The 26,403-nt window shown below is 44.3% G+C and overlaps 1 protein-coding gene across 1 annotated transcript; it reads left to right on the plus strand.

The window, feature by feature from the left end:
• Positions 1-2,920: 2,920 nt before the first annotated feature.
• LOC308280580 (ATP-binding cassette sub-family B member 6-like) lies at positions 2,921-19,094 on the plus strand. The gene is made up of 4 exons (XM_080720909.1): positions 2,921-3,072; positions 10,793-11,041; positions 15,588-15,873; positions 19,051-19,094. Exons 3-4 carry the CDS (start codon positions 15,596-15,598, stop codon positions 19,070-19,072), a joined length of 300 nt encoding a protein of 99 aa, XP_080577035.1. The 5' UTR covers positions 2,921-3,072; positions 10,793-11,041; positions 15,588-15,595; the 3' UTR covers positions 19,073-19,094.
• The last annotated feature ends 7,309 nt before the right edge of the window (positions 19,095-26,403 follow it).

A 26,403-nucleotide genomic window follows, 5' to 3' on the forward strand; every position in this document is an offset into this window, starting at 1 on the left:
TTTGGTGTTAGGCACATCTTGAAATTCTACAGGAACCTTGGGGTATGCAAAGACAACTTTAAACTTGCCACGGTGTCAACTGATGAAGTGTTTAAAAAACTGCGCACCCTACCTCAATTCAAGGCCGCTGGCCATGATAAAATTGCCCCCAAATTTCTCATAGACTCAGCTGCCACCATTGCCCCAATCATTACCCATATTATTAATCTATCTATCAAGCAGGGTTATGTCCCCCAGGACTTCAAATTAGCCAAAGTAACCCCCCTGCACAAAAAAGGCAGTAAACTTGACCCTGGCAACTACAGGCCAATCTCAATCCTTAGTTCCATCTCTAAGGTAATGGAAAAAATTGTCTATGAACAGGTGGCTAGATATCTTGAAGAGAATAAACTGATCTACGAGTTCCAGTCTGGCTTCAGAGAGTCCCATTCCACAGATACATGCCTCATCTATTTGAATGATTACATCAAACGTGAAATTCACGATGGCAAATATTGTGGCATGGTCATGCTGGACCTCCAGAAGGCATTTGACACCGTCGATCATTCTATTCTGATCGAAAAACTCAAAGCTATTGGTCTTGATAGCACAGCAGTGAGATGGATGCACTCTTACTTGGTGGGGAGGGAACAGATGGTGGAAGTCAACGGAACCCTGTCCCCCCCCCTCCCAGTAAACTGTGGAGTACCTCAAGGGAGTATACTAGGACCACTGTTGTTCTTAATATACGTAAACGACATGTCATCTGCTTGTGACTGCAATCTGTTTCTGTTCGCGGATGACTCGGCTCTCCTAGTCTCAGGCAGAGACATTTTGCAGGTTGAAAAGGCCCTTAACTGTGAACTTAACAAGATCTGCACCTGGCTCAATGACAACAGACTCTCAATTCACCTAGGCAAAACTGAATGTATCCTCTTTGGATCTAGTCAGAAACTTAGCCTAGTTGAGAACTTCACAATTAAAGTAGGTGACACTGTGATAGAAAGAAAAAACCACATCTGCTACCTGGGTTGCATCCTGGAGGCTAACCTATCCAGTGAAAAAATGACCACCAAGGTAATCAATAAAGTCAATCAACGAATTCGCTTCTTGCAAAGAGTTGCCCCACTGATCAATATTAAATCCCGAAAGACACTAGGAGGTGCTCTTATTGGGCCCCTCATTGATTACGGAGTCCTTGTCTGGTATCGCGACGCCCCAGCTGCCTTAAAGCTAAAGCTCCAAACAGCCCAAAACAAACTAATTAGGGTTGTGCTTGGTCTCCCTCCTCTGACCCACCTTACCGAGCATCACCACGAAAGCGTGGGGTGGCTCAAAGTAGCTGACAGAGTACAGCATCTTGCAATGGGCCTGGTGTACAAGATACACTACACCTCCAAGATTCCCATGTACCTGACAAACTACTTCTTAAAGGTCAAGGATGTTCACGATCATAACACCAGAGGCAGCTCCACTAATCATCATCAGCGTAGATTTAACACTAAACAAGGCGCTAACTCGTTCTCCTGCTATACCATCAACATGTGGAACGCCCTTCCACAAGCCCTAAAGGAGAGCAAATCCCTAGCCTCCTTCAAAATTGGTATGAAAAGTCACCTTCAGACAGCAGCTACCCGTGACTTGTAAATAGACTAAGCCCCCATGCTCCCCCCCCCCCCCCTTTTTCTTTGTATTCTGCCTTTTGTATTTGATGTTATGCTTTTGAAACTGATATTATCCTAGATAAAGTACTATGTTCTATCCGTCTGTCTTTCAATGTTATATGAGATACTTAAAGTGTGGTTCCTGTGGAAATAAGCCTCGGCTTTCTAGGATCTCCTTTTAGTTGACCTTGTACCAGTGATTTGTACTGTCATGAAACTGTACTTTTTTCTATTGCAAACTTCTAATAAATTCTTCAATCAATCAATCAAAAAGGTACAGTTTCATGATGGTACAGTTCACTGGTACAAGGTCTACTAAAAGGAGATCCATGAAAAGACTAAGCTTATTTCCACAGGAAACCATTAAAGTATCTCATATAACATTGAATGACAGACGAATAGAACACAGTACTATGCAGTAGATATGTAAAGAAAAGAAAATGAGAGAAAAAATAATAATAATAAAAGAAAACAGTAAGTCTAAACAAACAGTAAGTATATACAAAGAAGGGGCAGGGGAGGGTAGGGTTGGGCTAGGTTCGTTTTTTTTTTTTACCAGTTGCGAACGGCTGCTGCCTGTAAGTGGTTTTTCAGGGCAATTTTAAAGGATGCTAGTGATCCACACTCCTTTATGGCCTTTGGTAAGGCTTTCCACATTTTGTTTGTTGATTACTTTTGATGCAGTAATGGCATTTTTTATTGTTTCATTTCTTCTTTTTTTCATCCTCTTAATATCTTTTTAAGTATTAAAAACTAAAAATATGTGTTAAATTGTCACTTCACTGTCATCTAGGGACCCCTTCAAAATTCTCTAGAACCACTTCTCTAGAGTCAGTATAGACTGAAGTAGTTTCTACTGTCATTCTGTCAGACTGACTATTTTTCAATGAATTGAGTACAAAGGACCCCAATGTAAACAACAAGCCATTGTGATTTCTTGTGGTCAGTAGACCTTGTATCTGAAGTTCTGAACTGTATTATACTGTGCCTTTCTTAGGCGAAGTGCTATTTTCAATCAATCAATCAATCAATCAATCAATCAATCAATCAAAATACAAATAAAAACACTTTTCAACGGCCAGGGAGGGGGGCGCCGGAGTGCCGAGCAGCCAGCCAGGTTGCCGGGACAACCGACCAGCAAGAAGCCAAGAAGCCAATCAGGGCGCGAGCGTCCCTCCAGACGATAGGACGTCCCTCCCAGCCCTGGTCTGCTGTTACAGTGCATGTTGTGTAAACGTTGTTGGACAAGGACTGTAAGGAGAATACAGAGCTACAATATAAGGTTATGGACAGTGACCGTGAGCGAGCATGAGAATGACTTCGTCTCTGCAATAAACACAAAGCTAACCAACCAGTTAGTTTACTAGTTAGTTAACTAACTAGTAGTGTGTGTCAAGTCAACCAGCTGCAGCCTTCTGTTCTTCACAAGGTGAGTGCTGTTCTTATGAGCTGTACTAAACACTGTAGTCCAACCATATAAGAGTTATTAATGAGTACAGTAGTAACAGTATTAAACGTGTAAATAAATGCCTGGTTATAATTGTGTTATGCTGCGTTCACACTGGCAGCGACAGGCTACCAATTTCAATTCAACTCAAAGGAGCTTTATTGGCATGAGAAAACATACGTTTACATTGCCAAAGCAAGTATCACAAATACAATAAAAACAGTGGGGAACATGGGGAACATATATACAGTTGGAGGGGGTACAGCATTGAGTTAACAGAGCTATGTCGCATTGTGACCAGTGGTGTACTGTATTGATTGATTGATTGATTGAAGGCTTTATTAGAAGTTTGCATAGGAAAATGTACAGATTCATGACGGTACAGTTCACTGGTACAAGGTCTACTAAAAGGAGATCCATGAAAAGACTAAGCTTATTTCAACAGGAAACCATTAAAGTATCTCATATAACATTGAATGACAGACAAATAGAACACAGTACTATGCAGTAGATATGTAAAGAAGAAAAAGAAAACAGTAGGTCTATACAATCAGTAAGTACAGTATATACAATATATACAAGGAAGGGGCAGGTAACAGTAAGTCTAAACAATCAGTATGTACAGTATATACAAGGAAGGGGCAGGGAGGGTAGGGTTGGGCTAGGTTTTTACCAGTTGTGAACGGCTGCTGCCTGTAAGTGGTTTTTTAGGGCAATTTTAAAGGATGCTAGTGATCCACACTCCTTTATGGCCTTCGGTAAGGCATTCCACATTTTTGTGGTGTAGCAGAAGAACGAGTTCGACCCTTTCTTTGAGTTGACTCTGGGTTGAACGTGATCTGTGGCACTGTAAAGTACATTTACTCACTATAGTAAATATCTTAAAGTACTTCTTGTGCACTGAAAGCTACAAAGATACAGACTGCTATTATTTTTCAATGGAACATATCTATAACTATACAACAGGGTATCCAGGTTATTAAACAGGGTATTATCCCCCTTGGGATAATAAAGGTATTATCTATATATATCTGAGTCTTTATACTGTAGTTACACATGCATTAGCAGTTAACATGGCTGTAACATGTTCTATTCAGACCATAATCACAAGGACATGAACTGCAATGCTTCAGCCATGCACCAGATAAAATGTATTCATTGTATTGTGTGTGTGTGTGTGTGTGTGTGTGTGTGTGTGTGTGTGTGTGTGTGTGTGTGTGTGTGTGTGTGTGTGTGTTTTGCAGTTGGCAGCTGTTTGCAAAATGTGATATGATACAGTATGACATAATGTTAAGTAGGCTAGTATACATTATAAGATTTGAATCTTCAAAATGTACCCTTCAACTTAGTGTTTATGCTATGCTATAATGACATCCACAGGTTTTTATAGAAAGTGTTGAAATTAAATCTACAAGCATGTACAAATTGTATACAGGAAAGGTGGGCACTATAGGGGCATCTGGGCACATCGATTTACAATCGTCTACAATTTTGTCCAAAAATGTAAAATAAGGAGTAATTATTATAGTAATAAGTAAACATAATGTGAACATGCAGTACATCATTATCAGACTTCAGTTTATCATTCAACTCTCTTGTTTATGCCCCAAAATGACTGGATTTATCCTTTTCATATTTTGGAAACAAAAGCCAATATAACACCACCCACTCTTCCTTGGTGCCCACCTGTCCTGTTACCTTCATAGCATGTATATGTTGACTCTTCTGGTTACCAGTAATAGTTTAGTAGTCATATTGGTATACTGTCTACAGTCCTATAAGTAACAACAACCATTAGGTTAGGGGGGGGGGGGGGGGGTTTATGCCTTTAATGGTAATTGCAATGCATACATAGCACTTTTATCCAAAGCGATTTACTTTTTGCTTTCACACACACATTCATACACGGATGGCAGAGGAAACCATGCAAGACACCAACCTGCTCACCAGGAGCAACCAGGGGTTCAGAGTCTTGCTCAAGGACTCTTCCACACTAACTCTGGGGGAGCCTGGGATTGAACATCCGGGCGCTCTACCGGCCACTCTACCCCTGAGCCACTGCTGTCCCATTCATTTATTATTGAAAATAAAATGGAGAGAGAGTGAGAGAGATGGGGATCTATCTATCTAGGTCGTCCTCAGACGAGCCCTCCATCGTTGTTTCCAGTCATCTCGGTTCTCCATACATCTGGCCAGCTCATTGGTGTTCTGTGTCCCTACGTCTTCCTTGAGTACGTCCACGTATGTTTTTGTGGGACGTCCTTGCGACCGGTGCCCATGTGTTGGCTCCCACAGTACCAATTTGCTGGCTGGAAGCTCCTGGTGTCTTTGGCAGTGTCCTGCTAGTCTCATTCTTCTGGTGGCAATTTTCTCGCTTACCTTTGGTATTCCCTCATACAGGCTCCTGTTGGTAACATGTGCACTCCTGTTGATGTTGAGTACTGCACGCAACATTCTAGTGTAGCACCCGTCTAGAGACTTCTGCAGGGTTGGCTTCAGGGTCCAGCATTCACTGCCATAGAGGAGAACAGACTCCACCGTTGCAAAGAAGAAGCTAAGTTTGATTTGGCGGGGGAGGTTAGAGTTCCATACACTGTTCATGCCGTTCAGGGCCCTCCACGCGAGTGCCTTCCTTACTTTAAGGTCTTTCTCAGTTGAGTCGACCCATGCGCCCAGGTACTTGAAGTCCTTGACTTCCTTCAACACAGCTCCTTCTGTTGTTGTCAGAGGTGAGTGATCAGGTAGGTTATAGGTGATAACCTCAGTTTTCTTAGCATTTAGCCTGAGACCAACTTTGGCACACTCTATCTCCACCCTGTTCAGGAGTTCTTGTGCTTGTTCCATGCTGTCGGAGAGCAGGCTGATGTCGTCCGCATAGTCCAGGTCTGTCAGAACTACTGCGGGATGCCGCCTTGACCTCCTTGGTGTTAGCGTGAAGCCAAGCTCTTGTTCTCGTCCCCCTATGGCTTTCCTGAGCGCGTAATCTAGAACTATGATGAAGAGGTAGGGGGCTAGGGTGTCTCCTTGCATTACACCAGCTCGGATGTCAAACACCTCACTGCTGCCATCCGGGGTCACCACTTTGGCCCTTGTTTTTGCGTACATGGTCTCGATAGCCCGGAGAATGTTGGGAGGGACATTGTAGGCCTCAAGGATCTTCACCATCTTGCTTCTGTGGATAGAATCAAAAGCTTTTTTGAAGTCAATGAAGCACAGTACAGCTGCTAGGTTGTCCTTTTTCACCTGCTCTATTAATCTCCTTAATGCCAGGATCTGTGCTACGGTTGTTCTCTCCTCTCGAAAACCATTTTGGTTCTCTCTCAGGTGAGGGTCGATGGCATGCCGTATCCTGTTCAGTATCATTCGGTTGAAGACCTTAGCAGTGATACATGTCAGGCTGATGCCTCTGTAGTTGTCTGGCTTTGAGAGGTCTCCAGCTTTAGGCACCGGGATGATGTTAGACAGAGACCATATTTCAGGTTGCTTGTTGTGCTGTAGAGCATTGTTGCAAAAGTCTAGGATGAGGTTGTCTAGGTCGCAGTTCTTCAAGACCTCTGGGGGTATGCCATCAGGCCCAGCACTTTTTCCCTCTCTCAGAGTGGATTTTGCCCTGGCGAGCTCGCTGGTTGTGAAGGGTCCGTCGTCGATGTTCAGGCCCTGGAGGACTGTCGGTATATTTTCCTCCTCTCCCTCTTCCACTGATGTTCCCAGGAGCCTCTGGAAGTGGTCGAACCATGTTGCCACCCTCTCCTCTGGGCTGTGTCCTTCCACCTGGCCCTCCTTGGCCCTCTTCCGCCCTGTCATCTCATTTATTACCTTCCAGGCCTCCCCGTATTGCCTTTCACCTTGCGCTGCCTGCACTCTTCGCACACTTTCCATCACTTCCTCCCCTTTGATGGTGTCGTAGGTGCTGAAGAGAGACTGTTTGGCTTCGTTCAGTGTCTCGCGACCCTCCTCTGTTGGTTCACGCTCAAAGTTGAGTCGTGCTTCCTCCATCCTGCCTCGTGCTGCTACAACCTTCGGGTGTCTGGACCGTGGTGGTGCAGCGTACGTACTGCTCTGTGAGCTTGTCCAATAGCATCCAGCTGCAGACTCACAGACCACGTGAGAGTTGATATGTGAGCGCTGCTGTGTGAGGACCGGAAGTCCTCTCCTCTCCTCTCCTCTCCTCTCCTCTCCTCTCCTCTCCTCTCCTGCGATCGGGGGTGAGGCGTACCGTGGAGGTTTCCGAACGTAAATGTGTTTGTAAACGTGTGGACGCCATTGGCTGAGCCCTAGGGTGATTGACAGGTCTCAAATGGGGGAGGGTCCCTTGTTTGCATGTCTGCATATGATTTGCATGTCCAGTAGCCATGTGTTTGTGTTGTGTTTCTGTCACTTTGGTCCACAAGGTCATGGGTTTGATCCAAATTAAATGTGACATACACACTTGTATGTATACTCATTGATGATAAACATAAATCTCTTCATCAAAGATAGCTGATCTACAAGCTCACAAAATGTCCCATTGGGATGCGTTTTGAGCTTGTAGATCGGCTATTTTTGGTGAATGTTCCACCCAGAATAGTAATGCTTTAGTTAAAGTGGTTAAACAAAGTTAAATAACGTTAATCTCTCAACCTCGTGACATAGGCTACTGTATCTTAAGGGGGAATGATTTACATTCTTTCAATACAAATGTATTGAAAGAATGTAAATTCTTGCAATATTGTCCACTCATTTGCATGTCCATGGCAAAAATACAGGAATTCCCAGCCACCATGGCAATGAATCACGTCAAGTTAACACATTCACAACGTCACTTTTGTTTCAGTGACATCAAAGAGGCTGATGGCACCTGTGTTCAGATCACCTGAGATCCAGTTTAGCTAAATTTAACTGACACAACTGTAGGGATGCTGATGGTCCTATTCTCTTTTTATAATCTTCAAAAATGTGCATTTATAATATGAATGAGAATGAGAACAATGACATTAAGTCAGTTTACTGTGCAAACAACAACAATATAATACAATAATGAATAAAAAGAAAACAATTACAGCAGCCTTTGTAAGAGCACCTATAGTGCAAATAATGCCCTGCTTCATCACAAAGTAGTGAAAATATAAAATCTGCAAGCACACGTGTCACATAGCACTTTTAGATCGTCTATTTTAATTAAAGGTAAAAACAAACAAGGAAGCCCTCCTAAATGACAAGCCTTCTCCTTGGCAGGGGCCTCTGGCTCACCTCACCCTCCCTGACACCCTCTAGTACAGTGGTTCTCAACCTGTGGGTCAGGCCTGGGGACACACCAGATTATTTTGGGGGGTCCCCAGCTTAATGTGCAACATTGTTTTCTCACTCACCAGTAAACAAACCAACATAAAGTTTAAGTGTATAGAGGGTACCTGCTGCACATTTATAAAGTGACAATTTAAGGACTTTTTAATACCTCTAAAATGATGAATTATATATTGGTCAAATTGTCAAATATTAGAAGTTGTGTGAAAATAGCTGATCTACATGCTCACAGGCAGCTCAGAATGTAGATCTGCTATTTTCACAGTTGAACAAAATGTAATGCCTCAACTCTTAGTGCTCGTCAGGGTGGAGGGTCCACAGTTAAAATATGATGATTTTGGGGGTCGCGGCCTGAAAAGGTTGAGGACCATTGCTCTAGTAGTGAGGTGAGGATATGGTGGAGCCTGGAGGACCATCTTAAGATGTGCTTTGTTGTCTAGTTTCACACCTCTGAGGATGGTGGATGGGGAGGGGGGGACTGGGTGGCTGGCTGGAAAATCTGCAAAACCTACAAAAAGAGCTCAAGTGACAACTTGTGATTTGATACTACAAAACTATTTAATTGGAAATATCTTTTACATACTGCATAATGTGTGAAATAATTTAACCACAGTATGGTTGCAGAGTAAAGCAATATCACACAAACACAAAAGTATGATAGACTGAACTGGACTGTCATGAAATATAGAATTGTGAATTTGACATTTCACATAAACCTTTTACAGCAGAGACATTTAGGTGACATTTAGCGTTTAGAGCCGTGAGGAGTTGAACCCCAATAACAAGTTAGTGAGGTGTGACACCCCAAAAACAAGTCGTTTCCGAACCGGCTCTTTCGTATTGCCTGTCACCATGTAGTCAACTGCAAGTGCATTAAACACCCATTAAAGTGTATGTTCTAAAGATGTAAACACATATCTGCTTGTTTGATGTATTATAATGATAAGTGCAATAGTGCATTCAGGTATTATGAATAAATACAGTGAGTGCTGCACTTACTTGCATGAAAGCAGTCAAAGCACCAACTTCAGTGATTAGATTACTGGTTGACCTATACAGGTGATCACAAAATAAAATAGCACAATTATTTTAATATAACATACACATCAGCTAGACTATGCATCACCTATTTGAAAATAACAGATATACAAGCTTGTGGATCTGCCATTTTCACTCAGACTGGGCTCTGGGGACCCCCAGGGGGGGATTTTTGTTTTGTATTTTTTAACATAGCATGGACACCAGCTAGCCGCTAGTTACAAAATAGCCAATCTACAAGCTTGTCGATCAGCTATTAAAAACAACAACAACAACAAAAGGTGTGGGAATATTTGGGATCCATGGCACAAACTATTTTCTGCTGAGGTCAAATGCATATTAATTCGGGGGGTCCTTGACATAAAAACGTTTGAGAACTACTGGCACACACATATTGAAATATAGCATCATGTAGCCACATCAATATAACCACTATACACTCTGTATACATCATATATATAACATAGCCAAGCTACAAGCTTGTAGATACACAACAGAAACATATAACCTAATCAAGTACATGTCAGACCATGGAGCCCATGTTCTAACCAGAGCCCTAGAATGGATTATACTGCTCTGGTTCTAACCAAATGGACACTGATGGCTCATTTGCACAAGAATGCACATTCCACTGAGCAGTTTACACATGCCACTCCAACCCAGATGGATGTACAGTAAACATGTGTTGACCAACACATCTCCACCCATCACCACAAATGTTGCATTATCATGTTAAATAGCTGTAGGGATGAAGGCATGAGCCTGAAGAAAATAACAACAAAACGGAGCTAAGAGCTCATCAGCTCATTCCCTCAAACTGCAACATAAAATATTCTAAATATACAGTGGTTGTATACAGTAATATGACATTAAAAATCGTCTTTCTACTAGGGGTCTAAAGAGTATTATGTTCAGTGACTGTGTCCTATGATGAATCATAATAACTAGCATGCCATGGACTGTAGCTTTCAGTCAGGCAACATGATTACAGACAGCTCTGTACACATCATTATCAGATTATCTAAAAACGATTCCTCTGTAATCACAATAACAGTTTATCTGGCCATAAAACGTTTGCTTTGCCCATGTCAGAAACTCCTGCTATCATGCCCAAATGCCTCTTTAGACAGGCAAAGCTAATTCGCTAATTTGTTAGCAATGACTCCCCCTGATAAAAGATGACCAAATAAAAAATCAGCCATTCTAAAAACGCAATTTAAAATGTGTTTAGTGGTGTTTCTCTGTAAATATACAGCTTACCTGCTTCAGCTGTTGGATGCTGCTCCCCTCTGCCCCCGCAACAGTAAACTCTATAAACAACAATAATAATATTGATGAGGTTTTAATTAGTTGTGATGTTTTGTCATGTGTTTTCTCACAGATTCCTGTTCACTCTCACTGGATGTGAACACAGCGTACAACTACCTCTCCCTGTCAGAGGAGGACAGAAAGGTGACTGGAACACTACAACCCCAAGGTTACCCTGCTCATCCAGAGAGATTCACCTCTCACTATCAGGTGTTGAGTAAAGAGAGTCTGTGTGAAGGTGGGAGGTCCTACTGGGAAGTGGAATGGAGTGGAAGGGCGGTCCGTATAGCAGTCTGTTATAAAGACACCAACAGACAGGGTGGTGAGTCATTGTTTGGAGACAATAGCAAGTCATGGTGTTTACAGTGCTATGATGGAAGCTACATGTTCACACACAACAATGTTCATACTGCAGTGTCAGGATGTTGGTCCTCCAGAGGCAGAGTGGGGGTGTACCTGGATCACAGTGCAGGGACTCTGTCATTTTACAGTGTTACTGACACCATAACCCTCCTCCATACAGAACACACCACCTTCACACAACCTCTGTATGCAGGGATATATGATTATGTTATTGGTACAGCAGAGCTGTGTAAGATGTGGTAGAGAGAGAGAGAGGAGAGAGAGAGAGAGAGAGAGAGAGAGAGAGAGAGGGGAGAGAGAGAGAGAGAGAGAGGAGAGAGAGAGAGAGGAGAGAGAGAGAGAGGGAGAGAGGTGGGGGTTGGACGGACGAACAAACGGATGAACGGAGAGAGAGAGGGGGGGAGGGAGGGAGGCACGCGTCGCGTCCGTCGGACGGAGAGACGAGAGAGAGAGAGAGGGGCAGACAGACAGACAGACAGACAGACAGACAGACAGAGAGAGAAACAGACAGAGAGAGAGAGAGACAGAGAGAGAGAGAAACAGACAGAGAGAGAGAGAGACAGAGAGAGAGAGAAACAGACAGAGAGAGAGAGAGAGAGAGAGAGAAGAGAGAGAGAGGGGGGGGGGGGGTCAGGTGCTGCAGTGCTGGTAGAAGTAGACCTACTTATATATTTTGTACTTGAGTAACAGTATAAATACCACAATGTAGAAATAACTGTTACCAGCATTCTGAATTCTACTTCAAAAGTATTAGTGTCAAAATATACTCAAGTAGCAAAAGTAAAAGTACTCGTTATGCAGAATGTATTTCATGTTATTAATTAAAAATACTATTGTTGATCATTAACCAGATATGCATGATTTTATGGTTTGGGCATTTGAAAATATCAGATCTACAAGCTCACAACGCGGCGCGATGTGACGCGTTGTGAGCTTGTAGATCTGTTATTTAGGAGTCCATTCATATATATTAGGAGTCAACTCAAAGAAAGGGTCGAACTCGTTCTTCTGCTACACCACAAAAATGTGGAATGCCTTACCGAAGGCCATAAAGGAGTGTGGATCACTAGCATCCTTTAAAATTGCCCTAAAAAACCATAGTAGTCATATTGGTATACTGTCTACAGTCCTATAAGTAACAACAACCATTAGGTTAGGGGGGGGGGGGGGGGGGGGGGGTTTATGCCTTTAATGGTAATTGCAATGCATACATAGCACTTTTATCCAAAGCGATTTACTTTTTGCTTTCACACACACATTCATACACGGATGGCAGAGGAAACCATGCAAGACACCAACCTGCTCACCAGGAGCAACCAGGGGTTCAGAGTCTTGCTCAAGGACTCTTCCACACTAACTCTGGGGGAGCCTGGGATTGAACATCCGGGCGCTCTACCGGCCACTCTACCCCTGAGCCACTGCTGTCCCATTCATTTATTATTGAAAATAAAATGGAGAGAGAGTGAGAGAGATGGGGAGTTCTATACTTTCAGTCTTTTTGCCAGACCCATGAAATGGGTAGGCCTACATAAGCAAATGTCGGTCTGTCTGTCCGGGTTTTCTATATAAAGGGTATATATGATGATGACATGATGATGACATGCCTACAAAAGGCATGATGTCATAAATGATGATGACAGACAGGGGGTCTGGCACAACCAGGTTGACCTGGTCTAGTTTCTTTAGACATTCAACTTATGTCTCTTGTATGTTTGTTGTGCTTTGAATGGAACAGAGGTTGTGCAGAAGGGGCAGAGACCGTAGTATCTTAGCAACACTGAAAGCGCTATTTCTCATTGGTCGTGCCATGATTAAATGAGCCAATGAGCTGCCCGCAATGAGCTGAGGGCATTTCCAGACACCAGAGTCCGGATCCAGACTTGCATTATTAATGTCTTGAGAATGATGTGGGATTCCATGCTGCTGCTGCCATAACATTCCCTGCTTATGCTCACATTGCCAAACTTGAAAAGGGCAGATCTCCGCCAGGCTGGGTTGCCTACCCAGGGCTGTGCTAAGTGAAAACTCAGCCCCATGAGCCCACTTGGGGTGGAGGTTCTTCCTTGGCCTGCTTGGGCCGCAAAGTTTCACACCAATCGGACCGGAGGTGTCCGAGATTAGCTGTACACACACACATGCGGCCATGAACTATGACCTAAGTACCAAACATATCACTGAAGTCACTGAACCCCATACAGCACAGGACAACAAGACAGCTGCTGTCGCTGTCTGCTACTTTGTAGCCAAGAGACTCTTAGCGTCATATCTGTTATGACGAGGTACTATTTCACTGTTGTGATGTGATGCGATGCAGTCAAAAGCACATGCTGCTGTATAGCAGTGGTTCTCAACCTGTGGGTCCGGCCCTGCATGTTTTTTTTTTTTTTTAATATCACACCTGCAAGGATAATATTTATATTTATCTATGGAACCGAGTCAAACAAAATGGACAAATACATTCGGCGTGGCCTGAAAAGGTTGAGGACCACTGCTGTATAGTATTTGTGTGCAATATAGCAAGCTTCTCTGTTGGTTAAGCACTCTGCTCATGTTCAGTGATTTTCTGTATTATTGCGACCGTAGGTCGCATTTACTACCAAAACCTCCACGGGCTGTCTGTGCGTCAGTCAGTCAGTCAGTCAGTGAGTCCGTCACACTTTTGCCCTGCTCATATCTCCACAACCGTTGCCCCCATCCATGCCAAATTTTGCACACACACTCCTTGACTGCCAAACTACAACCTCCAAGGACCCCCGGAGCCCCAGGGACCCCCAGGTCCCTGGGGGACCCCACCCCCAGATGTAAAAAATGTCCAAATGTGCTCACACGTCACACGTCACACTTTTTCCCTGCTTATATCTCCGCACCCGTTGACCCGATCCATGCCAGATTTTACACACACACTCCTTGCCTGCCAAACTACAACCTCCAAGGACCCTCAGAGCCCCAGCGACCCCCAGGTCCCTGGGGGACCCCCAGATGTAAAAAAATGACCAAATGAGCAAAAATGACCAAATGACCACCCCAACGGGGCTGCTCACGGGGAATTCCCGGGGACCACCGACTCCTGGTGCTCCAGAACGGATGCAAAAGTGGTGGCGCCCCCAGTGGAGGACCCCCTGCCACTGCAGCGCACATAAAATGCCGTAACTCGGGCTAGGAGCTTCCGGGAGAGCCGGGGCCGGTACCTATTCGTCCGCCAAGGCAACGCGGAGACCCCACCCCTCATTTCTCACATGGCCCTATTCTAGCGCCACCTTCAGGCCGATTTTTAAAACACATTTTTGGACACTGCTCCTACAGTTTTTGCCCTAAAATCACGAATAGCACTACACAGCATGTCTACACTCATGTCATCAACATGGATCAGGAAGATTTGGGAAAAACAAATTTTTGCCCTATTTGTGGAGATAAGCCACCTACGGTCGCTTATCTCCCGATTAGGGAGTCTTACTGGTAAAATGGTAAATGGTGCATTCATATAGCGCATTTATCCAAGGGGCTTTACATAGATTATGCATTACATTCACCCATTCACACACACATTCATACACTGATGGGAGAGGAAACCATGCAAGGCACCAACCTGGGGGTTCAGAGTCTTGTTCAAGGACTCTTAGTCAGACACTAACTCTAGGGGAGCCCAGGTTCCCAGTTTGATCCCGGGTAACTGTTGGATACATGGAATAGTTGTCTGACGGGACCTGACTTCACATCAGAGTGGTTCCAGAGACAGGGATCCTCATTGGCTCTACACAACTATAAGGGGGTTTGTCCACACCATTTAGAAGAAACCATTGTGTTTTGAGCCCGTCCTTAGGAACACTCATCTCCCACTGTGAAAATAAATAATGCTTTCTCACGGTTAGGGTGTGGTCACACCGAGCTGTACTTAGTTATAGTTATAATTAAGTTATCATTCGGAATGGCCCTTTATACCGCTAAAATAAATATGCTTTCCTCACAGTCAGGCCACTAAAAATAAAGGTGCTTTCTCACAGTTAGACAGCTAAGATAAACATGCTGTTGTTTCTCACAGTTATCCCAATGGGGCTTTTAAGCCGTGACATCATTTTGTAGGCAGAGGAGAACTCTGCCCCCAGAGCATTTTCTGTCCCTCGCAATTTCAACAGATCCGAGACAAAAATAACGACTAAAGTATAATTCTAACACACAAAAATGTGTAAATAGTAAAAATAGTAAAAAGATTCACGGAAACTGGGGGCAGAAATTCTCCTCTGCCTACAAAATGATGTCATACTTAACAGCCCCATAGGGGCTGTTAAGTATGTTAAGTATCGGCCTACATGTACTGTACTGTATGTCTTCCTCAGTTCTCTCTGTCCGTCCTCCCTGCCCAGCATCCATCATGGCGTTGCTCCGGAGCTACTGTGAGGCCAACTCCTCGGTGTGGTGGACCTGGGTGGACCACGGCATGGCGCCCTGCTTCTACTTCACTAAAGATAAACATGCTGTTGTTCTCTCTGTCCGTCCTCCCTGCCCAGCATCCAGCATGGCGTTGCTCCGTAGCTACTGTGAGGCCAACTCCTCGGTGTGGCGGACCTGGGTGGACCGCGGCATGGCGCCCTGCTTCTACTTCACGCTGGTGCCCTCGGTGCTGCTGAGCCTGGCCTTCCTGCTGGGCACGCTGCACTGCGTGTTCTACCAGCGCTACGGCACCGCCATGGAGCCCAAGTTCGTCCCGCGCTCCCGCCTCTACGGCCTGCAGCAGGCCCTCTCCGCCGTGCTCATGCTGCAGTTCCTGGGAGGCATGCTGTGGCGCGCCACAAGGTGAGCTTTACTGTAGGCCAGGGGTCTTCAACAGGGGGTCCGGGACTACCTAGGGTATCCTCAGAGTTGCTACAGGGGGTCCTCCAAATCTTTGTGTGATAGAAACTTTTTTTCTCCTTTTCTATATTAACCACTTGAACCCTAGCGTCCATATTCTGAGAACTTTAGCCGAAAATAGACGATCTACAAGCTCACAACGCCTCACAACGCCTCGCGCTGCGAGGCGTTGTGAGCTTGTAGATCGTCTATTTTCGGCAAAGATGTTTGGTTTGGAGGGGAAAAAGAGCAGACCAAGTACAGAGTGAAGGGTCATGTTTATTAAGTGTTGACGGTTCAAGTGGTTAAATATCTGAAAACACAAATTGACATGAATCCAAAATACACTGATGATTGTGCTGTCAAACGATGAAAATATGGAATATATGGAAAGGGGGGTTTGAGGGGGTCCCTGCTTCATCTCTCTCTCAACTAAGGGGTCCTTGGCCTGAAAACGTTGAAGACCCCTGCTCTAGGCTCTATCTGACCCTGTTAACAGGCATACTCAAATAGCTGAACCTGGGGGGGACTTTACAAAAAATGTCAACGGGCCAGTTGATAAAATGACGCAATTAATGATGCTTGATAACTTCTGTCATTCGATTGGTGCCTTATGTTGTCGATCTTAACAGCTGACAGTATTTTCTGGCAAATTAAACGTATTGGTATTGAATTAGCATGAGACGGTAAAATGAAAGCGAAAGCATCCTTCTTATTTTGGGTTAAAGTGCTGCAGTTTTGCCTTCCTGGATGATTATTCATGTAATAGTAATGTAATAACTTCCCTCAAATATTATTAATATTATTATTATTATTTTGATTGATTGATTGATTGATTGATTGATTGATTGATTGATTGATTGATTGGTGGGACAGTCAAAATTGCGCTGCGGCCCTGAGTTTGAGTATCACTGCGTTAAAGGTCTTATGACATGCCGTTTTTAATAAACATAAGAGTCTTTATAGAGCAACAAAGTCGTGACGTTACTCGCTCATCCCCCGGAAGTAATTTCTCTATGGAGAATAACATCTTAAAATCGTCTCATATAAGTATTGTGGTCGGGGAGGTGGCTCTGTATGGTTTATGATGGTCAGTCACTAATATTTGATATTCCTCCTCTCAGTGGAGGGGAGCTCCCCGGCTACGTGCTGCTGTACGGCTGCTACCCAAACCAACCATCTTATTGTTGGTGTCGGGTGGAAACCTTGTATGTCTTGTTAATACTTTTCATTCAAATTCTATAAAACCCATGCACAGACAGAATTAACTTACTTACTTTACTTAGGCCCATCACTCCCAGTGCAGCATAGGCCATCTACGACTCTTCTCCATCCAACAGGGCTTTGGGCTGTCCTTTCTGCCTCGGCCTAGCTGGTTCCCAGTCTCTTTGGGCTGTCCTTTCTGCCTCGGCCCAGCTGGTTCCCAGTCTCTTCAGCTCAGCCTCAGTATCCCAGTGTGTCTCCAGGTGTTCTTGGGCCGCCCTCTCTTCCTCTTCCCCTGGGGGTTCCAGGTCAGGGCCTGGCGTGTGGTACTGGTTGCCGGTTTCCTCAGGGTGTGACCGATCCATCCCCACTTTCTTCTCAGGATCTGTTTCCCCACTGGCTCCTGACCTCCCCTCAGGTCCTCTGATTCAGCTCTACTAGTTGTTCCCAAGTCTGGACTCTAGACGAGTGACCAAGGGTGACCGGGCCTTTGTCATCAGGGTCCCTAGATTCTGGAACAGCCTCCCGTTGGACCTCCATAACCATTTGAATCTAAATTAAGAACCCTTTTTTATATACTGTATATAAAAATGACACCTAGTGTGAAGTGAGCGGTGCTGTTTATGAGCTAATTTCATTAAGCGTCCCGCGAAGCTTGGCCAGTGTGACCCTGGGCGTAAAACACACTTTGTGCTGAGATGTAGGCCAGATGTAGGCCATATGTGGGCTAGATGTAGGCCAGATTTGGGCTAGATGTAGGCCAGATGTGGGCTAGATGTAGGCCAGATGTAGGCCAGATGTGGGCTAGATGTAGGCCAGATGTGGGCTAGATGTAGGCCAGATGTGGGCTAGATGTAGGCCAGATGTAGGCCAGATGTGGGCTAGATGTAGGCCAGATGTAGGCCAGATGTGGGCTAGATGTAGGCCAGATGTGGGCTAGATGTAGGCCAGATGTAGGCCAGATGTGGGCTAGATGTAGGCCAGATGTAGGCCATATGTGGGCTAGATGTAGGCCAGATGTGGGCTAGATGTAGGCCAGATGTGGGCTAGATGTAGGCCAGATGTAGGCCAGATGTGGGCTAGATGTAGGCCAGATGTGGGCTAGATGTAGGCCAGATGTGGGCTAGATGTAGGCCAGATGTAGGCCAGATGTGGGCTAGATGTAGGCCAGATGTAGGCCAGATGTGGGCTAGATGTAGGCCAGATGTAGGCCAGATGTGGGCCAGATGTAGGCCAGATGTGGGCTAGATGTAGGCCAGATGTGGGCTAGATGTAGGCCAGATGTAGGCCAGATGTGGGCTAGATGTAGGCCAGATGTAGGCCAGATGTGGGCTAGATGTAGGCCAGATGTAGGCCAGATGTAGGCCAGATGTAGACCAGATGTGGGCCAGATGTATGTCAGATGTAGGTCAGATGTGGGCTAGATGTATGTCAGATGTAGGTCAGATGTGGGCTAGATGTATGTCAGATGTAGGTCAGATGTGGGCTAGATGTATGTCAGATGTAGGTCAGATGTGGGCTAGATGTATGTCAGATGTAGGTCAGATGTGGGCTAGATGTAGGCCAGATGTAGGCCAGATGTGGGCTAGATGTAGGCAGGATGTAGGCCGGATGTGGGCCAGATGTATGTCAGATGTAGGCCAGATGTGGGCTAGTTGTAGGCCACACTTCAGAGCCCGCGGACAAAGCCAGAAGTTGGAGCGTTCAAAAAAGCCCTTTTAACCCCCTAATGGCAGAAATTCATGCATCTGTTCTCATTGATAGTGTTACTGTGTGTTGCTTCTAATCCTACCCCCCTCCCCCAATCGTTTGTGATTCATGATTTAGTTTTAGTTTGATTTGAGGTTGTTTATCGCTGTGTAACTTGGTGCAATATATAAGTAAATGATTATGATCATATTGCACTGAGGTGATGTACTGTATCGTTGCTCCACACAGAACAGCCCAGCTGCTCCTGTAGAGAACAATGGCTTCACTCCGCCCAGTGTGACTGTTGGTGCTCCACTGTTCACACAGGTCTGTGTCCTGTCTTAAACCTTCACACAGGTCTGTGTCCTGTCTACACCTAAAACCTTCACACAGGTCTGTGTCCTGTCTACACCTAAAACCTTCACACAGGTCTGTGTCCTGTCTACACCTAAAACCTTCACACAGTTTGTGTTCTGTCTACACCTAAAACCTTCACACAGTCTGTGTCCTGTCTACACTAGAGGTCTTCACGGGTCCAAAAAAGCGAACCGAAATCGAAAAGTACCGTCAAATTTCGTCCGATTCCGACCGGTTCCGAAATAATAATCACATTACAAAACCAAACCCGAGTGGCCCCGTAACGGCCTTGTCCGATTCCGTCCCGGTCCGACGTTCTTTCTTTTTTTACAGACCGAAACCCGTGACATTTTGTCCCGAAATCCTTTTTTTCCCGAGGTTCCGAGAGACCCGACCATTAAATCATTATTAAAATCCCCTTTCATGTACCGAGATCCTTCACTCACGGCAGCTGTGCGGTGTGCGCTGTTAACTGATTGACAGGCAGAAGAAGGCTGCCAAGGAATCTAATATTAACATCGAAAAGGAATACTTTTAGGCTATTTTCTATCAACAGAGGTAAGTCATTTTCGGTTTGTTTGTCATGGTTTAACTTGTAGGCGAGTGCTTTCTCTTCAGCCTGACGGGCGAGCAGGAGAAGCTGCTACGCATCACGCACACGCCAGCCACACGCCGGCATTATGCACGCACCAAGCTCTTTTTTCCCTGCTGTAAATCTGATCCTAGACCAGCATTATCATCTCACAGTTAAGCCCTTACACAGCCTTTCTTCATGTCGCTGCCTCGCGGCTGATAATGGACCTGAATCTGATCCTAGGTCAGCCTAAACACAGTACAGCACACACGTTAAACACAACTCCGTTCCGATCCTGATCATAGCGCAGCACCGCACGCCAGCGCATTGATTGATTGTTTGCTTTATAGTTTGCATAAAAAGCAGAAAGTACACACACGTCACACACACAGTACGGGTCCTATCGGGTCCTCTCGGGTTATACACATGATGATTACAGTCCTGTGTTCCGAAGTGTTCCGAGGGAAATGCGACCGTTTCCAACCCGTGTCCGAGTGATAATGATAAAACACTGACCGAACCCGGTACGGGTCTCTCGGGTCCTCGGGTAATTTCGGGGTCGGGGCCCCCGTGAAGACCTCTAGTCTACACCTAAAACCTTCACACAGTCTGTGTCTGCATCAGTGGTTCTCAACCTGTGGGGGGTCCCCAGATGATTAGCTTAATGTGCAACATTGGTTTCTCCCTCAACAGTCAACAAACCAACATAAATAAAGTTTAAGTGTATAGAGGGTATCTGCACATTTTCTAAAGTGACAATTTAAGGACTTTTTAATACCTCTAAAATGTCAAATTAAACACTGGCCAAATTGTCAAATATTAGGGCCAGAAATTGAGAAAATAGCTGATCTACATGCTCACAACGCCTCGCAGGGTGAGGCGTTGTGAGCATGTAGATCTGCTATTTTCTCAATAGAAACTGTTTTACAAAACGTAATGCCTCAACTTTTACTACTCCAAGTGCTGGAGGGGTCCTCAGGTAAAATATGATTATTTGGGGGGTCACGGCCTGAAAAGGTTGCTGAGAACTGCTGGTCTACATCATAAAACCTTCATACAATCTTGTTTATTTATGAAGCACTTCTACAGTAAAAAAATAAAACTCACACTACCCCATCCCACACACACGCTCGTCACACACACGCACACACGCTACAGGCACACTCATGCAGGAGCTTATCTGTGATGTATGTTCCCCGGGGTTCGATGTTCCCAGCTTAACTCTAAGGTATAAATGGGTTGTTGTCCAGTCCAATAAAGCTGCATGTTGTTTTATCCAGGGGCCAGCTGTGGAGGACGACGGGCCCCGCTACCCCACGCCTACAGGCCCCGCCCCCACCTTCCAATTGGAGGACGTCCTCAGCTCAGACACGCCCAGCTATGACACGTACACCTCAGACAAACTCAACTTCCTGTGAGGAGGGGGCTCGGGGGGGGGGGGGGGAGGAGGCTGTGATTGCTTCCGTTATTCGATTGTTTCTGTTATTCGTTTCCTTCATTTCTATTAGGAGGAAAACAAAGTGTTTGTTTTCTGTTTGTTTTTTTCTACTTTGAAATCGCAGTACCAAAGTCATTAACTAGCCATGATAAGAGCGACGCTCCTGTTTGTTTACATGAGAGCCAAACTGTTACAGTGATAAACGTGCCTATGAAAATAATACATAACCTAACAGCATCACTTCCCACATGAGTTTGGGAACAATGCAGTCTCTGTGATGCTGATAAATGCTCTGACTAACACACTGGTTCCCAAACAGGGTCACAGACCATTTATAATTGGTCGCAAGTAAATATCTCATGTTTCCTACCTTCCAAAAAAGATTACAACTTTTCATCGATTATAAACGTTTTATCTGGTTAAACGTTGGACACACCGTCACATAATAAGAAAGAGGCAAACGTTTTGTCACAATATTTATCTGGGGAACCGAGTCAAACTAAATGTAATGCCTCAACTCCTGCATTCCAAGTGCTTGTCAGGGTGGGGGTGGGGGGGTCCAGTTTAAATATGATTATTCTTTTGGGGGGGGGGGGGGGGGGTCGCAGTCTGAAAAGGTTGAGAACCACTTACTGTTACACTAACACTACTGCCTTAAATGGGAATTCACAACGTTATATGAATTACTAACAATTAATGTGTTAATGCCATGCTGTGTTTGTTGTCACTGTAATTAACGACCGCTTAGAAACTAACTAGTGCTCATTGTGTTTAAATGCATTTAACGTGGAGGTTCATCAAGCAACATGTTTTCTTTTTTTTGTGTGTGTGAAGATATTGATTGCTGATTTATACTAAAATTGTGCGACGTCACACACGGAAATTTGTAGCAAAGGGTTGCGTATCGCTTTTCCGAGGTGGCAGCTTGTAGATCGGCCAGTCTTTCGGTCAAATTGATTTTTAAGATATTTATTCATTTTGTTGGGGGGCCTCCTCAAGGGCCCCCGGAAAGGACCCAATGAACTAGAGGCTGTCTGGTATCTGGACAAATTTAGGAAAGACCAAAATAAATAAGTCAACACCACAGTGTCTTCTGGAGTGTCTTCCGAATTCCGATGCCAATACCAGTATCGGGAAAAGCCGCCGATCATTCTGCTGCCCGAAATGCTGGCATCGTAATTTATCACGTGAAGACATTTTGTTTACAGTCATATTTTGAATGCTTCAGTTGATGTTTTGTACTCTTATACTGTACTATTGACATATTGATGTTTTACTAACTTTACTAGCACTTTAACTCGTTAATGGGATTGTGTATCTGTTCCTATAGATCAGTGGTTCTCCAAAATGTTTTAATTTCAAGGACATCAGCCTCAACTCTGAGAGTGTGCAAACTGCAAATGGAACCGTGCGGATCCATTTGATTCCATTTGCTCTCTCTCACAGTACAAAAGGTCCATTTAATCCTAGATGTTACTTTATTTTGTTACATTACACACTAGTATCTGATAGGTGCTCTATTGACCAATATGCAAGTTACTGTATGGAAATCGGTCTCCGGAAGAAACAATAAAATAAACCATTATGGTGATTGTGTTTAAAAAAGAATACAGCTTTGAGATATATTTCCCAGAATGCCTCAGTCAGTTCATATACAGTACAGTATATCGTTGATGTCTGGTAAAAACCTCTTATCTCCTCTAAATACATGTATTTATTATTCATCTGCCTCTGTTGTGTCTGCGTGTAACAAGCAAACAGCAACTGTTTTTATTTTTGCCTGAATGTGACCTTTGCACTTTAATTCTAAATGTTCACCGGGCTGATATTTTGGGACCATCACTCCATTGTTTACAATGGTTTGTAATGCAGACTGCCACCTAATGTGGTCATGTGATCCAAGATGGCCGCGGTATGAATAAGGTCTATCCACAAGTTTCCCCGGGAGTTTACTGGAGACTATCAGGTCCAAACTTCCGGGTTTAACAGCAGACATACAAGCTCACGTCGCGTTGCAGATGCAACCCGTTGTGAGCTTGTAAATCGGCAGCGGAAGCTCGGTGCAGACGTCTGCGCAATGCACTATGGGGCGTTGGAAACTCGTGGATAGAGTAACATATAAGCATTGTGGTCCAAAAATAAACAATATCGCAAACAGTATTTGCGATATTGTCAGCAAGGTGGCTCTGTGTGGTTTATGATAGTCATTCACTCATATTTGAAGCCTGTTTCTAGCGAAAATGTAACGAATTCAGCGACAGTAACATTAGCGTTTTCTCACTATCAGTTGATTCTTCATATCCATATCAGAGTCAAACCGCTGAGATCATTTGTTTATAATTGGGAAACAGTTCTTATATGGCGCAATATGAAAAAAGTCTATGAGAATTCAGAATGGGGGAAGAAAACCGCGAACCAGGTAGGATGTGTAAATTACGTCAAACTTCACTACTCTATACCCCTGTGAGACATGTATAGAGGAGGAAAAAATCCTAAAAAAGAGCCTTAGTTTTTGAGGTACCCCTACCCGGGGTAGAACAAAACGCGACATAGTTTTTTCATATCTTTAGGATGTCCCCTTCATGAAATGGATTGTCCCAAGTTTTACTTTGACTGCAAAAGTCATGAAATTGATCCATGAAGGGACTCATCACATAGGCAAAAAAACGCCTCTCCTGAAAGATGGAGTTCCAAGTCAATCCTTTGTCATTTTCTACCTGCAGGTTGTTTTTACCTCATACTTGCACAGATGGTCCACAGGTAGTGTCCTTACATCCCAGAACAATCAGAATGCAAAAATATGGTTCTGTTTTGAATCTGCAGCCTTTTATATAAGGACTTTCTATAGGCGGAAATTACATTTCTAAGGAATGTTCCCCTGTAAGTCTGGTGATAATCTTCTATAAGGGGTAGAACAAAACGCGACATAGTTTTTTCATATCTTTAGGATGTCCCCTTCATGAAATGCACTGTCCCGAGTTTTACTTTTACTGCCAAAGTCATGAAATTGTTCCATGAAGGGACTCACCACATACTGTAGGCAAAAATCGCCTACCCTGAAAGATGGGGTTCCAATTCAATCCTTTGTCATTTTCTACCTGCAGGTTGCTTTTACCTCATACTTGCACAGATGGTCTACAAGTAGTGTCCTTACATCCCAGAACAATAAGAATGCAAAAATATGGTTCTGTTTTGAATCTGCAGCCTTTAATATAAGGACTTTCTATAGGCGGAAATGACATTCCTAAGGAAGAATCCCCTGTGATCCTGGAGATAATCTTCTATAAGGGGTAGTACAAACCCTGACAGTGTTTTTACTTGTCCTCTTCATGAAATGGATGGTCAGTAGTTTTACTTTTACTGCAGAAGTCATGAAATTGATCCATAAAGGTACCCACCATAAAAAAGCCTACCCTGAAAGATGGAGTTCCAAGTCAATCCTTTGTCATTTTCTACCTGCTGGTTGTTTCATCTCATATTGCACAGATGGTCTACAGGTAGTGTCCCTACATCCCAAGGGGGAGGCTCTCTCCATTCCGACATGTCGCCACTCCGAAATGGACTTCTTATTGTCGGAGTGGCGACACTCCCATGGGCCTAAGGTTTAGGGTTAGGGGTAGAGATAGGGTTAGTGTCGGAATGCAGACATGTCGGAAAGGAGACATGTCGGAGTGGAGAGATGCACCCATCCCAAGGCCTAATTCTCTTCACCTCAAAAGCAGCAAACATATTGTTCTATAAGCAGTCTACGGTATTCAGACTTAAATGCAGTACATTATATATGTAAGCCTATATTCAGTAGAATACACTACACTTTGTGCGCCATTCTTAATGCCAAATAATCAGCAGCCTTTTCTCATTTTCATTTATTTCTTTTTCAATCAACAACTATTTTGAGCAGTGTAAGGGAGACTGACCAATGTTTGATTATTTGGCATGCAGTAAGCCAAAGATTCTCAGATCCTGAAGTTCATGAATGTGCTTCGCCAGCTTGTTGAAAGCTGTATTATTGCTTATTCTGAACAGGCTGCTTGTTGCATTGCATCCAGTCAATGCGTGCCATGCTAGAAGACTCTCACACAAAGCCACTCCCAATGTATTTGTAATATCAGACATTGGGATGTATCGTTGTCTATCCCATGACCAGCATGCATGAAAATGGCAGCTATTCCAAGGAGTTGTTGACTGACATAGTAGGCGAGCAACACAAGTATATCCATAGTACTGTACATATAAATTAGGTCAGGGTCTGAGAACCTTTGGCTTGACAGATAGTCTACCAGAGGCTTCAGGATGTTCAAGACAATATGCCCTCACTCTCTATGGCCTAAAAAAGAAGGCAAAGGGCCAGGTGTGTTCTAGTCTTGATGAGCTCCGTTGTATTCTTGCATCAACGACAGACATGCCAGTCTCACACCTGCCTCCCACTGAGGATATTTTTGAATGTTCAACAGGCTATGTACCAAACTGGTACAGTATATGGTGCCACAATCATGTCCCCAAACCCCTTTTGTGGAATCCAGTTGGGAAGGGTTGGATGCTAAAGGATACATCACTAAAGCCTGTCCTGTTCAAAAAATAGCCTGCACCAAGCAGTAAGAGACCTCACCCAACTCTACTGCTATGATAAGGATTGTTGCAGTCAAAGTAGTACGTGCCTCAATGTCTCTCTGTGGGATTGTGTTGTACATAATATTGCTCCTGTATTTACAGTACATTGCCTGTAAACTAAAATAAACAAGAAATGACACAATCCTTTTATACCAGCTTGTGCCTTGTGGACCAGCAATGGCCGGGTTTCCCAAAGCGCAGTCGTACAGGCCCATCGTAGGACACTCCGGTACGACGACGAAGCTGTTTCCCAAACGCGCCTCTCTCAAAACAGGCTATGCATGCCCTTAGGCTGGCCAGAGCCTTGTATTATAGAGTTCTGCCAACTCTGCCCCCATGTGAACGGAGATGATGCAACTCTGCACCGACTCTCCTTGAATGGCTCTGGGTCCTGATTGATCCCCACAACCAGCTGCGCTCGCAAATGAATTTCAGCTGTTGTGTGATTGTACTCGCCCCCGAGAAAGAAGTAGAAAACAATGCTTAAAATTAACAAACTTGTTGGTAGGCTAACTGACCACACAGACCCCTTGTTTTTATTTTAAACTCTACTTGGAAGATTTAACGGCTGCACAAAATAGCCTAGTTGTTTTAATTTTAAATTACGACTTAACTGTTCTTC

The sequence above is a fragment of the Nannobrachium achirus genome (genome assembly GCF_963921795.1).
Source record: "Nannobrachium achirus genome assembly, chromosome: 24".
NCBI classification, from domain to species: domain Eukaryota; kingdom Metazoa; phylum Chordata; class Actinopteri; order Myctophiformes; family Myctophidae; genus Nannobrachium; species Nannobrachium achirus.

Bases quoted from the DNA above. Each gene is read 5' to 3' on its own strand.
- LOC308280580 (XM_080720909.1), top strand. From the start codon at position 15,596: ATGGCGTTGCTCCGTAGCTACTGTGAGGCCAACTCCTCGGTGTGGCGG. The intron at 15,874-19,050 runs GTGAGCTTTACT...TGCTCCACACAG, and splicing joins ATGCTGTGGCGCGCCACAAG to AACAGCCCAGCTGCTCCTGT.